The sequence below is a fragment of the Urocitellus parryii genome, chromosome 6 (genome assembly GCF_045843805.1).
Source record: "Urocitellus parryii isolate mUroPar1 chromosome 6, mUroPar1.hap1, whole genome shotgun sequence".
NCBI classification, from domain to species: Eukaryota; Metazoa; Chordata; class Mammalia; order Rodentia; family Sciuridae; genus Urocitellus; species Urocitellus parryii.
In genome coordinates, this window is record NC_135536.1 from 158,908,751 (window position 1) to 158,922,499 (window position 13,749).

Genomic DNA, 13,749 nt, shown 5'->3' on the forward strand with positions numbered 1-13,749 from the left:
TCTTGCAAACAGAGGCAACATCCTCAAGGGTTTTTGAAGCAAAATTAGAGGAAAAAATATTTTAGTAATTATCCTTTCTTTGTCCTTCTTTCCTTCCTCCCTATAGCTGATTTATCTCAGGATGCAGCAAACTCTCTTGTAAAGAAGAAGCAAGTTTTTGTGCCTTACAGGGATTCTGTTTTGACTTGGTTGTTGAAAGATAGCCTTGGAGGAAACTCTAAAACCATCATGATTGCCAGTAAGAGTTTTCAGTTGTTTTTCTAAACATTCAGTATTTTCTGTGAATGAACTGTAAATATTTACGTTGGAAATGTCTCATTAGGGTGTAATATCTTTTATATCTTAAAAAAGTAATGGTTTATCAATCTTGAAATTTACCTACTGTATCTAATATGTAATCTTACAGTATTAACTGTTATATAGCCTGGCTATGTTATAGAAGTTGGGATATCATGCAGAAACTCTTAGTTTTTCTTTGCTTATAATACAAGGCAGAAACTTTTAACTTCACTAACTTACAGAATAAAATCATTTTTTTACAATGGAAAAAATAACCCAACCTTGTGTTTCTATTTAAAGCAGTAGATGCAACATTTGAAATTGGAAATTGAGAGAAAAATTCTAATACATATAACAAATAATGATAACAATAAAGAAACTTATTTTGGCTGATTAACTGAAAGAAGCAGAATAAAGAAAAAAAGAGAAAGAGGGAATAGTCATTTTCTTCTCCCCCTTCCTCTTTCTCTCCTTCCTTTTCCCTTCATATGTCCCTTACCCTACCAATTGCCAAGCATTAACTGCAGAGGCAAGGGATCTTACCTGGGTGTATAACTACATGAATTTCACAGTCATCCTGACTTTAAGGTTTGGTGGGGGTGGGTTGGGATTAACCAAAGTTTCCAGAAAGAAAGAATTAACTAGTCTATTGAATCATTTAAAAAATTATCATGCTCTAGTAGATTTTTCCACATGGTTGGCTTGGCCAGAAATATTTAAAGTGTTTTAATTCCTGCTTAATTTTGAGAAGTTCAAAGAGTGTTGAAATCCTCTTTTTATATTTTCCACTGCCTTAACTATGCTGGGATGTCTCATCCTATTTTAAAGTTGGTTAGATGGCTGATTCTAGACTTGAGAAGAGCAAAATGACATTTAATTTGGTGTGGTGAACACCCTTTCCTATAAAATCTTAGATAATTTTTAATATTCATTACTATGGCAATGAATATTTAGTCTATCCAATGACCTGGGGTTAATCTGACTTTTAAATTACAAACCAACTTTGTGTTAAATGAAACATGGAGTGCTAGATAAATTATTTTTTGAATTCATTCTTCACAGCTATTTCACCGGCTGATGTCAATTATGGAGAAACCCTAAGTACTCTTCGATATGCAAATAGAGCCAAAAACATCATCAACAAGCCTACCATTAATGAGGATGCCAACGTCAAACTCATCCGTGAGCTGCGAGCTGAAATAGCCAGACTGAAAACACTGCTTGCTCAAGGGAATCAGGTTGGGTTTTTCTGAGATTTATGGATAATTTTCTTTGAGTAATGGCATCTATTTCTAGATCTTAATGAGACAATTATCTCATAGTATTGATTTGAGTAAATAAGTGCTAAGTAAAGCTTCGAATGAGTTAGCCAGTCTCTCCTTTACATCAACCTCCTATTGGCCTTTGCATTCATTATGTGCTTCATATGTGAGATTTTATGCACTAAACCTGAAATGATTAACTATCTAATAGTTATCAATTATGGATGGAAATTTAGCATGCAATAGGATTAGCGGCATAATCTCCATTAGTGGAAAGAAATTGAGATGCTTAGAGTAATATTTAAAATTCTACCCATGCATTTTATGACTTTAAAATGTATTTTAGCAGAATGAAAGACTTGTTTGAACACCTTTTTGGAATCTCTGTTTCTTATCACCCGTCACAGAGGTGGATATAGTGATTCACTGACACGTGTGACATTATACCTGTCACCTGGCTGTATTGCTGTCCCTGGGGTCTTTATTGATTATTGAAATGGGCTCACTTCAGGATCTTTTGGGTTTCTAGTGAAGAAGCCTTATCCCTTTTTTATTTTTATAGCAAACTTTCTTAGAGTCTGCAAAGCACACACATACAGAGTTACATTCTGTGGGCTGGGGACATAGCTCAGTTGTTAGAGTGCTTGCCTTGCATGCACAAGGCCCTGGCTTCAATCCCCTGAACCACCAAAAAAAAAAAAAAAAAAAAAAAAAAAACCAAAAAAAACCCCAGAGTTACATTCTGTGATGAATAGTGAGTTAAGTTCACGTGGGCTTAGATACTGCTGGGAAGAAAGGCCACCCTTGAAAGAAAATCAAGAACAAGTTATACTGGAGTTAGAAATAAAGATACATTTCATCCCATTTTCTTAACCCCTGAATGTGTGTCTTCAGTACATCATTAAAAGAAATATTTTTCTTTAACTGCAAAGTGGTTTCCAGAGCAGTGTTTTCCATGTAGGAACATATAGCACTTGAAGCTCTTGACATCCCATACATAGCTTGATTCATGAAAATACTGCCAGGATGGAAAAGCTCACCGAGCTTCCTGTGTCCTGAAACACACCTGACAGCCCTATCCCACCTGATTAACCAGATAGGAATCATTCATTGTGCTTACAAATATCTCCACACACATTTTACTTTGTGATGTGAGCTTCGTGTGTGAAAGGAAGTTGTCAGAATCAATGGTACAGCTGCGTGTGATGTAAAAACTTACAACCTGAGCCACATATACTTTGTTACTGGGATCCCTTTTCAATGTTTTAAAAGCATTATTCCTCTCAAGTAAGCATTTAAAGATTATTTGATAGGATCAAAGTACTGTATGTCAAGGAAGTATTTGAAAAATTCTAGGTGTAACTTCTTGTACTTAAACATTTAAGACAATGAAGGAAAAAAGGAGAGATCATCCTTTTTACACAAACAGAAAAAGTTTAATTTTTTAAAACATTCACACATTTTCTAAGGAATGTCTTGAGAGGTTTTGACATGCTGAAGTGGTGCCTTACATTTCATGCCCTACCCCACCCACCAACTACTGATGTACTTGAGGGAGTATTTTTGTTACTGTTGTTTTGAGGCTGAGTATGGAATGGATGGAATGGTCTATTTTACATCACATTGAAGATGAATTCTTTGATATAAATTACATTGGGAATGGGAGTCCAATTAAAAGTTATTTATTATACTCTGAAGCTATAAATTATTGTGAGACAATCCAGGCTTACCCTAAAATAATTAAATTATATTATTTAAAAACATAAGCAGGTGTACTTAAATACTCATTAAAAATATCTATGAATCTTTCTGAGGACATTGTTCTATTTGTACAGTATTCTATTTCAAGTGCTACTACTATGGTTCAATATTTCAGAATATTACTGAAATCAAAATTCTGTTCTATGGTTATTTATTTAAGCGCAGCTAAATAAAAATTAGTTTCTGCTTTTAATAATTTTGTGTATTCACTATTGCAAATGTCATGTATCAGTTTTAAAAGTATAATTTTATAAAATAATATGTTCTGGATGTATTGTATTTGCTTCACCTACTACACTAGAAGGTGTACATATGTTCAGTTTTAGTTGTTACGTAGAAACTGCCAAACAGTTTTTAAAAATGTTTATGCTAATTTATTCTCCACCATAAATGTATGAAAATGGCAGTTTTAATTGCTATAGATCTTGCCAACATTTGTTATTGTCATTTTTCATTGCAACCATTCTGATAGATATATACCAGTGTCACAGAATGATTTTACCTTTGCACTTCTCAGATGATTAGTAATGAAAGTGGATATTGGGATATCCTTTTTTTTTATGAAGTTTTTGTTCTCTTTTATTACATTGAGACATATTTTCACATATTTCTGCTTTGAATTTGGCAGAGACAGAGTGTCTCTTGACTCCCTCATCTCTCTTGTATATATTGGGAGACAAGTAAATTAAACAGTATAACAATGAAATAAACAACAAAAGTTAAACAGCAAAAAGTTGGTGGGAAAGAGAAGATGGAAGAACAACAAATTGCTCATTTTTGTAGCTGGAGCCAATGATAAATTTTAAATAATAGAAGTATCATTATGTAGAACTTTTAAGATTGATACATCTGAGATAGGGTTACAAAGCAGAACTCAGTTATCTGTTGATATAAGAACAGGCAAAGGGCTGGGTGTGGTAGCACATGCCTGTAATCCCAGTGACTTAGGAGGCTGAGGTAGGAGGATCACAAGTTTAAAGCCAGCCTCAGCAACTTAGTGAGGCCCTAAAAAATTTAGTGAGACCCTGTCTCAAATAAAAAGTAAAAAGGGATTGGGATGTGGCTTAGTGATAAAACACCCCTGGGATCCCCAGTGGCTGAATAGAATAGAATAGAATAGAATACAGGCAAGGGCCTACCAGTTAATTCAAGGAGAAAGAAAGCAATGAGAAAGAGAATATATGAGCTTAAAAAAAGATCACTTTGTCATGACAAGTTCTCAAATAAAATGATATATGACGTCAACTTTCATAAAGGAAAAAAACAATGAAACTATTGGAAATAACATATTTGCCACAGAAAGTTTGAACTCTTCTCATGCTGTGAGAGCTCAGGTAGACAAAAGAAGATGCTTATATACATAATAGCATGAAGATTTCCTCTAATCCATGTGATGCAAACCAGGAAAAAATGTTGCAGCTCATTCAACATAAGACTGATTTCCTTATTATGAAATGAACATCTAGAAAAGAATAAAAACAACCACAACCTAACAGAAAATTTAAGAAAGAATGTGAGCACAGTTAACAGGAAAAAAAAAAGTTTCCAATGGTTTCCTGAAACCTACAAAACATATGTTCAAAATACAATAGTGCAGTTGATTGTATAGTGTATTGGCAAGAGTGGGAGGCAAGAGGTGCTTAATTATGCTGTTGAGGGAGGCAATATTGCTGTATTTTTGAGATAGCATCACTCTGTTTAATAACACATGAATTTAATCTAAATATTATTTAATCCTGAACATAGACACCTTGCATAGAAGAATTGACAGTGGTTTATCTTTGTTAGTTTTTCTTTTGAAAGAACTTAAGTAGGTCTTCCTTTATACATGCTTCAAAATTTGTAAAAAAAGTTGGAAATACATATTTTCTAAAAAGAGCTTTTGGTCATAATAGCCTTTGAGGCATATCGCTCAGTTAGTGATTATTTACTAAGCTGATAATGAATTAGTAATGTTTCAGCTTTAGTTATAGATAAAAAAGTCCAATGGTGGATTCTGCAAAATTTGCCATTTTATAAAGGGCTAATTTTTAAAAAAATTGTCAACCCTATATAAACAAAACAGGCTTGGTAATAATTTCAATTCATTTCTTAAATGAAAAGTATTTAATGAAGTACCTTCTGTGTGTAAGACAACCTGCTAGGTGCAACTGACACTTTGTAGTAACATGATAATAAAGCTTCTGTTTCATTCAAATTTGGAGGACAAATTTGACTAATAGGTTAACTTTCTGGCCTCATTCTCTTCAATCTGATTAAAGTGGGATCCTAGCTTTATAATATGGGAATATCTCTAATTATAAAGACCCCATGTTAGGGAATTTTTTCAGGATTAGAATAACATATAAATGCCAGCTGAGAAATCATAGCTTTAGATTTCCCTGGGGGCAGTGACTCCTGTAACTGGGTGTGTCCCTTGCCAGGACCCTGGAGGATGTACCTCAGACTTTGTCACAAGGAATGCTGGGTCCTGTGGTGCGTGATTTTTAAACCACTGTGGGCCCCACACATGTCCATATGAAATGACCACCCTTCACATGTAAGCAAGTAGTTCAGAGGGTCAAAGATAACTGCTGCTGGATAGCTCTGTAGCGCTTAAGGATTTAAGGATCTAGCTCACCAAGATCAACACCTCGGCTCCCCGGCTGGCCAGTTCTGCTTTCTGTTGAGTACACAGATGCCAAGTGTGGCCCACAGTAGTCTTGTTACACTGAGGCCTCCTTTTGGGTGTTTTTTTTTTTTTTTTTAAAGAGAGAGAATTTTTAATATTTATTTTTTAGTTTTCGGGGACACAACATCTTTTTATTTTATTTTTATGTGGTGGTGAGGATCGAACCCAGCGCCCAGCGCATGCCAGGCAAGTGCGCTACCGCTGGAGCCACATCCCCAGCCCCTTGTGGGTGTTTTTGTTTGTTTGAATAGAAATTGAAAAGTAAATAGTCATGAAAACCATGCTGGAGACTCTGAAGAGGACAGCTTCCCAATTGAAGATTCATATAGCCAGGCCTATTGGCACATGTCTATAATTCCAGTGACTGAGGAGGCTGAAGCAAGAGAACCCCAAGTTCAAGGCCAGCCTCAGTAATTTAGTGATACCATGTCTCAAAAAATAAAAAGGGCTCAGTGGTAAAGCACCCCTGAGTTCAATCCCTAGTATCCCTCCCCCCCCCCCAAAAAAAAAAAATCATACATATAGATGACTCACAGATTCCCTTTTCTAGGAATTTCTTGTGGTGATACAACCACGTATACCTTAGGTGGTTTGTATAAGGTAGTTATTGTAGAGCATTGCTGATAAAGCAAAAGATTAGAAAAAACTGAATTTATATTAATAAGAGGGTACTTACTTAAGTTATAGAATGTCCATACAATAGAAAACTATAAAATGGAATTGAAATTGTTAAAAAATGCTGGGTACAGTGGCACATATCTGTAATCCTAGCGACTCAGGATGCTGAGGTAGGAGGATCGAAAGTTCAAAGCCAGCCTCAGCAACTTAGCAAGACCCTAAGCAACTTAGCCAGACAGTGTCTCAAAATAAAAATAAAAGCAGGCTGGGGATATGGCTCAGTGGTAAAGTGCCCCTAGGTTCAATCCCTGTAATAAACAAACACAACAAATACAGGCTTTCATATAATCAGAATAAACAGTAGGTGTTTATACTAAATTGAGAAAAGTGATTGTGGATGGGTGGGGCAGGAAACTCCCTTTCTGTTTTCTTCCTGTCACATCTTAAGAAGTGAGGAAGATATATAGGATAGGGAGCTCTGTGTTCCTAATACTCAGGTCACAGCTGACATGTTAGGAGCTCAGATGAAGCCCTAGCCTGCTTCTGTTTTTCTCTCATGTCTGTCTGTCCCTCCCCAGTTCTTACCTGATTTTGGTGTTTATCATTCTCATTGTCAATCTTCACACTTCTGCAACACAGATAAGGAAATGGCTAGAGACTGTAGTGTAGCCATGGCATACATTGAATACTATTTAGCAGTGAAAATAAATGAGTTTTTATTGCATATTTCAACATGCATGGACCTCAGGAGCTTGTGGTTGAACAAAACTTTGGCATCTTTCTTTTTGAATTTTGTATTTTGCATGTCAAACAGACAAATCCTTAAAATCTAGGAATTTGGATTGTGTTTTATTTTGGTAAAATGTTTCTGTTGCACTTTTGCTTTGTATTGCAAATACACATTTTCCAGGGTGCCATGACTTTGGTTATTATGAGATATGTATCCCCTGGATTAGAGTTTTGGTGGTAAATGACACTTTTTTTTTGAGGAGGAGGAGGTATGGCATTACTTTTTACTAATATCTCATGTTTTTTGAGGAAGTTTTTGATCATTTACTATATTCTTGGAATAATTCTTCTAGCATGTTACTGATGTTTATTAACTGCTGATGTCTTTTGTGGTTTAAATTTTAGATTGCCCTCTTAGACTCCCCTACAGCTTTAAGTATGGAGGAAAAACTTCAGCAGAATGAAGCAAGAGTAAGTGATAACTTACGCTATATTTTTTAAGTCCATGCTTTCTAGTACTTACTTTCCTTCTTCATTACACTGTATTTCCCCAACCCCAATCCTGTGATCATTTTTAAAGATGCACAATAGTTGCCTTTTTATGTATTGCATACTTTTCTCTATGATTTAGTAAATAGGATTTCTGTGGCACATGATGGTCAGCTGAGATTAAATGCACATGCTGGCCCTCCTGACAAAGCAGTAAGACCACTCAGGCCATCTGAACAGGCAGGAGTCCCTGGTGGAGGGAGGCGGAGCTCAACATTCATGAAATAGATGAAACAGCAGTGGTCTTCTCAGCTTCACAATGGGCACTGCTTTGCTTTTGGTCATTTCTTTACTTTGTTTCCACTGGATGTCCAGCACATGTTTAGTTAAGCTGGCTGAGAGTTGAAGCAGGGAGGGTGTTGCAGTGAGTGACCAGAAGAGAGAGTGGCTCTCAGGGGCGAGGCAGGCTGCAGCCAACACTTATGGGCTGGTGCTTTTTGGAAACCAGTTTCATGGCTGACCTTGTTCTATGCTTTTTTTTTTTTTTTAAATAATACCCTCTGGGAAAAGAGAAACAGACATTAAGAACAATCTTTGGAATGGATTTTCTTCCTAGTGCTGAATGATTAAAACAGACTGAGAAAAATAATTGGATTCTGTTGGTAAAAACTCAAGAATACACAATATGGAAGATATAAATTGGGTTGTACTTAGAAACTTGTTGACACTTCCCTGGGTAATTATGTTGGTTAATAAGCTGATAATAGCAGTAGTAAAAACATTATTTTTTAATCCCTATTTTTTCTCATGAAAATGTGTATTTTAGTGCTTCAGGTTCTAATTTTGAATGCTATGAAATGTCTGGATAGAGTCTTAAATTGTCTCTCAATTATAGTTTTCTAGAATACCTGGTAAGCTAATAGAAAGCAATAAACATTTTAATTTGAATGCATTACACATGCTGTGACAGAAATGACTGCCTATGTTGTTCGTAACATTTTTGAAGCCTTTGTCAAGTTTTTTGCTGACCTTTTTTAATTGTTTGCCATCTGCTTGGCTATAAATCTCATCACCTGATCACATTGTTAGTGGTGATATCACACATTTGCATTTTTTATTAATGTTTTAAATGACTATTTGATTTAAATATAATGAAAAGATAATTCCAAGCCATGTTTTAAAACTTTTTTTTTTAAGGCTAGAATTACTTGATTGAATTTGGAAAGGATTGCTTGGTTTGCTTTTCTGCAGTGAGAATATATCTGTTGGTGAAATGCAGAATCATTTGTTTTGAATGCTTTGTGTTCTCAGGTTAATTGCCAGTGAGAAACTCTGGTTAGTATAAATTAGTAAACTCAACATATTAGGCTATTCCTTTTTTGTAGGAAGAGGATACCAAGAATATTCCTCTCTGAAAGTTTTTTTTCAAAACAAAATACCCCAAAACCTTCATGGTTTTTATTACTGTTGTGAATCTGAGGTTGGTATCAGTGAAGGATCAGACAAATCAACATTGCCTTTTCGTAGCTTTAGGGATGAGCAAAAAGTGAAACTAGAAAGATTCTTCTACTTCTGTTTCTTTTGTTTTTCACCAAGAAGATGGTAGAGTTTGTCACCAATAACTAGTAAAAGAAGAAACATTATTTTAAAAAATGTAACACCCACAGTCTTACTTGAAGTAAATTAAGGAGTAAAATGAATGGCCTCTGAATGATTGAGTGTATGTGGGTGAGGTTTGGTTTTCTTCTTGGATAAACCATCACTCCTGATCCTCCAGTTCTTGTCAGCACCACATTTTCTTTCCTTAAGTTTGCTGACAGGAATACCCTTTCCAAGTAGTACTTCATGGCTGCTTACACCCTCACTCGTTTTAGCAGTGAGAGTGAAGGCAGATGTATTTTATGGGTCCATGTGTCCTGGTTAAGTGGGGTGGCTCACTGGTGGGAAGACCAGGAGGTTTATGTAGTGAGGTGTCTGCCTCTGGGAGGAAGTAGGGGAGGCAGGAGTGACATTGGCACAGAAAGGAAGAGGTCCCAAGAGGATGACTCCCCTTTCCAAAGGCTCTCTTTTATCCTAGGTCTATTCCTATTCACAGAACACATTTTTTATTCATTTTTTTTTTTCCTCCACCACTCAATTCAGGTATCACTTTTTCCTTCCTAATGAATTAATCATTAGGATCATCTGAAATTTTTTCTGGAACTAGTAGGAAATGTCCACTAATTTTGAAAAACAATTTCTCCATGATCAACAATGGGAATGTTTTCTTCCCAAAGTTATAGCAGAGTGGAAAGAAGCTGCTTTTTATCAAAAGATCTTTTCTTTCACTAATAGAGCCAATTAAAGTACCACCTTTTTTTTTATAAGATAGAATGAGATTTTTAAACCCCATTAATTAGCTACAAAAGCACATTATCTCCTAAAAGAAAATGCAACATCCAAGGTGATTTAATCACTACATCTAATTAGAAAGAAAAGTAAATCACTATTTCTTAGGACCCAAAGTATAGTCAGGAAAACTTAACCCATTTAATGGGACATTGTCATCCTTGAACTTGTGATTTTGGTTAATAATCCACAGAAACAGCTTTAGTTAATGTGCCAGGAAAGACTGTTGTAAAATTCTAGGCAACTTGATTAACAATTTCTGTCAGTTTTTTCCTTTGCCAAAATGTAGGTTGTAGGATGAGATCAGCTTGTTTGACTTATATTTGGTGATATAGCTTTTGTAGAAATTGCTAGCTCATTTAAAAAATAATACTTTATATTTGCATAAGTTCTAAGAATTTGGAAGCTTTCTATAAGAAAATCTTATTAATTATTAAAAATAACCACTTTCTTTTTAGGTTCAAGAATTGACCAAGGAATGGACCAATAAGTGGAATGAAACCCAAAATATTTTGAAAGTAAGGACTATAAAAAGATGTTTTAGTCTTACTGTGTTGGCTTAAGTATGTAAACCTTTTTTTTTACCCCCCTTTTCATACATGGCAGTTGTGTGCTTTGCTTAGAGTAAAGTCAGTGGAGCCAATTAGTGACTATGTTTGACTGTTTGATTTTGAAGAATTGGGAAAGTAAGTAGTTTATTAGACATTAAAGCTGTATGTTTTAACATGCACAGATTATGTTGATATTTAAGATATTTACTTTTACTTGACTCTTTTTATTCTTTAGGGGCATTCACATTTTTTTTTCTGCTTTTGCCAAAGTCAATATATTAAATTAAAAATATACTTTCCTTAACAGTATTGTAGAATATGTTTGCGTGTATTATGACTAAATTTCAGAAATTTCTAAACTAGTAATGTCTTATCAAAATGTTTTTCATGTGTCTCAAGGACTAGACTGTGTGATGATATGCATTTCTAGCAGGACTTACTGTGAAAATTCTTAGAGGCCTCCACTTTTCATGGTTGGTGCTTCAAAATACTGGTTTCTTTATGTTTTTGTATTTTTGCTGACTTGGGTATAAAATCTCTGACACGTATTGAGGGCCAGTAACACCAGGTTTGAAGTTCAGGTTAAAATTTTGTGCATTGATGGCATCTGTCTGACTTTAGCACAAGGGAAGGCAGTTCAGAGGCTGTTGAATCTGAGTTTTTTGTTCATTTGTTTCTTTGTTTTGAGGTCTGTTGAAGTAGGACTATCTCAAGAGTTAAACCTTCATCTAATGTTGGCAAGTCTAGATAGATGAGGCTTAACTGACTGTCTGGGCAGAACCCTAACTTGGATCCCCATCACATCAAAATGGCGCATCCAATCACTGGTTCATGGAGGCAGACTTTTGACAGTCTGGATTAGAAATTAAGTTCTGTCTGTATCTAACAATTGTCTCAAAGAGCAGAGCCAGCATTATACTTCATAAAGATCTTGGGAATCGGGGATAATAAGAGTGTTTTTCATGAGGTCAGAGGTTGTGCCCAAATTCCAAATGGTAGCAGGTTGTGATGATCCTGGTAATTTTCTTATCAGTTTCAGGAAGCACTGTACCAAGTAAGAATTTTCACATTCAAATTTCCTTCTTTCTCCTTATTATGATAAGAATGTTGTACTATTTTGTACAGAAGATGTATACTGTACTTCTGCAACATTTCCTTTTTTAGATTATATGTATGTATTTATGTATATATGTACATGGCCCTGGGTATCAACCCTGGGCTTTTGGGCCTTGCCTGTGTTAGGAAAGTCCTCTGATTTACTGATTTACACCCCAGCCCAGGTTTGTTGAGAGATTTTAGTGCGTGAAACCAAACAAAGACTTCATTCACATTTCAGAATAGCTATGTATGGAATAAACACTTTTAAAGAGGTACAATATTTTTTTGATAAGTTACATCTACTCTTAAGAGATTGTGTTGTAGCTCCTGAAGCCCCAGTTCTTTGAACTTTCATGGTATAATGTATGTTTTCCCAGAAAATTTGCCAAGGAGGGAGGAATAATATCTCCATTTAAGGAAGAAAGAAATTATCACTAGTCAGCTATTTGAAAAGTCACTGTTGTATGCAGTGCCCAGTAACACCAGAAGCACTGTAGCAAGAAATTGAAAGATATAAGCTTGATCTGCTGCTGCTGCTTCAGTGTCTCCTTTGACACTATAGGGTTTTCTTTCTTTTTTCTGTGTGTGTGTGTGTGTGTTGCTAGAACTCAAACCCAGGGCCTTGCAAAGCTAGGCAAGTGCTCTACCACTGAACTACATTCCCATTTACTGTAGTAATATACTGGGTTTTATAATGGCCCTGCAAAATTTTATTTTGAAAGTTACAATGGTGAAACCTCTGAACTTTTTCTTAGGCTTTTTTTTTTTTTTTTTCCTCATAAGGTGATTCTGGGCCAGAAGCTAAATCTTCCTTTAATTCCAATCCAATTTTTCCTAAATCTAATTATATTTATTTTTTAAAATATTTTTCAGATGAGAAGGAAAAATATGATACATGTTATGTGTGAAAGGTTAGGAGGAAGGCAAATGCTATTTCCTGATTTTTCCTTCTCTCAACCTTGCAAGCTTGTTTTAGATTTCTCTGCTGGTATTTGTGCTTTAAATCTATAGTCGTTTCTGCTCATCTTTGGTAGTTTAAGGGTTGTCTTCATTTCTTATTGAAAGACTGTACATGCAGGATGGAGTGAAGAAGAGGAGAATTTGAATGCTTTCATTGAAAACTTTCTTTGGAATTGATTGCAATTCCATGGGTATATATCTGTTTGGCTTGTGTAATCCTCTCCTGTATTTCTGCTGTGTTTCATCATAATACATAGTACTGCATGAAATTCATCTCAAATCAGTGGCAATGATCTTTACTGTATATTTACATTGCCTGTTTCAGTTATGAGTCTTGAGATTTAACATGTATCATTTGCAGTAGCTTTAGAAACATAGGGATCTTCCCTCCCCCCATGTAGGGGGAGGAGTCTAAACTCAGTGTGTTGGGTGAAGACACCCTTAAATCTGAATTCCTCTTTAAAGTCCCTTAAATTTGCCTGGACATCACTGTATCCTTAGCTCTTAGGTGCTCAAGTCAGGAGTATTTTTGTTCCCTTCTTTCTACATCCAATCTGTGATTTCTCTTGATCTAGATAAGTAAAATCCAAAGTCTTGTTGCATGAGGGTGGAGGGACAGTGACAGACCTCTAGGTGCATGTGTGCTCTGACAAAAGGTGCTGACTGTTTTAGAAGAGCAACATGATGATAGAAGCTGGAACCTGAGCTTTGATCTACAGAACTCAGAACTTGGATCTTAGGCTATTTCCTTTCTGATTCACTGAGCTGTATCATTCATCTATAAATGTCATATACCTTGGTTCCCAGCTTGTAAATCATGGTGGATGGCAACCTCTTTGTTATATCCAAGTTAGCAGGGTAAGAGATGATAAAATCTTCAGCATTATTTTGAAAGTAGTTGACAGCAGAACATGTATTTTACTTAAAGAGGCAGGTCTTAGGC

The 13,749-nt window shown here is 35.5% G+C and overlaps 1 protein-coding gene across 6 annotated transcripts in view; it reads left to right on the forward strand.

The window, feature by feature from the left end:
• The window catches only part of Kif16b (kinesin family member 16B), a 307,313-nt gene that overhangs the window by 50,305 nt on the left and 243,259 nt on the right, over positions 1-13,749 (forward strand). For all 6 annotated transcript variants that reach the window (XM_077799621.1, XM_077799623.1, XM_077799622.1 and 3 more), the window contains exons 9-12: positions 107-238; positions 1,342-1,517; positions 7,726-7,791; positions 10,656-10,715. In XM_077799621.1, coding sequence (XP_077655747.1) covers positions 107-238; positions 1,342-1,517; positions 7,726-7,791; positions 10,656-10,715 — 434 coding nt within the window. The remainder of the gene's footprint in view (positions 1-106; positions 239-1,341; positions 1,518-7,725; positions 7,792-10,655; positions 10,716-13,749) is intronic.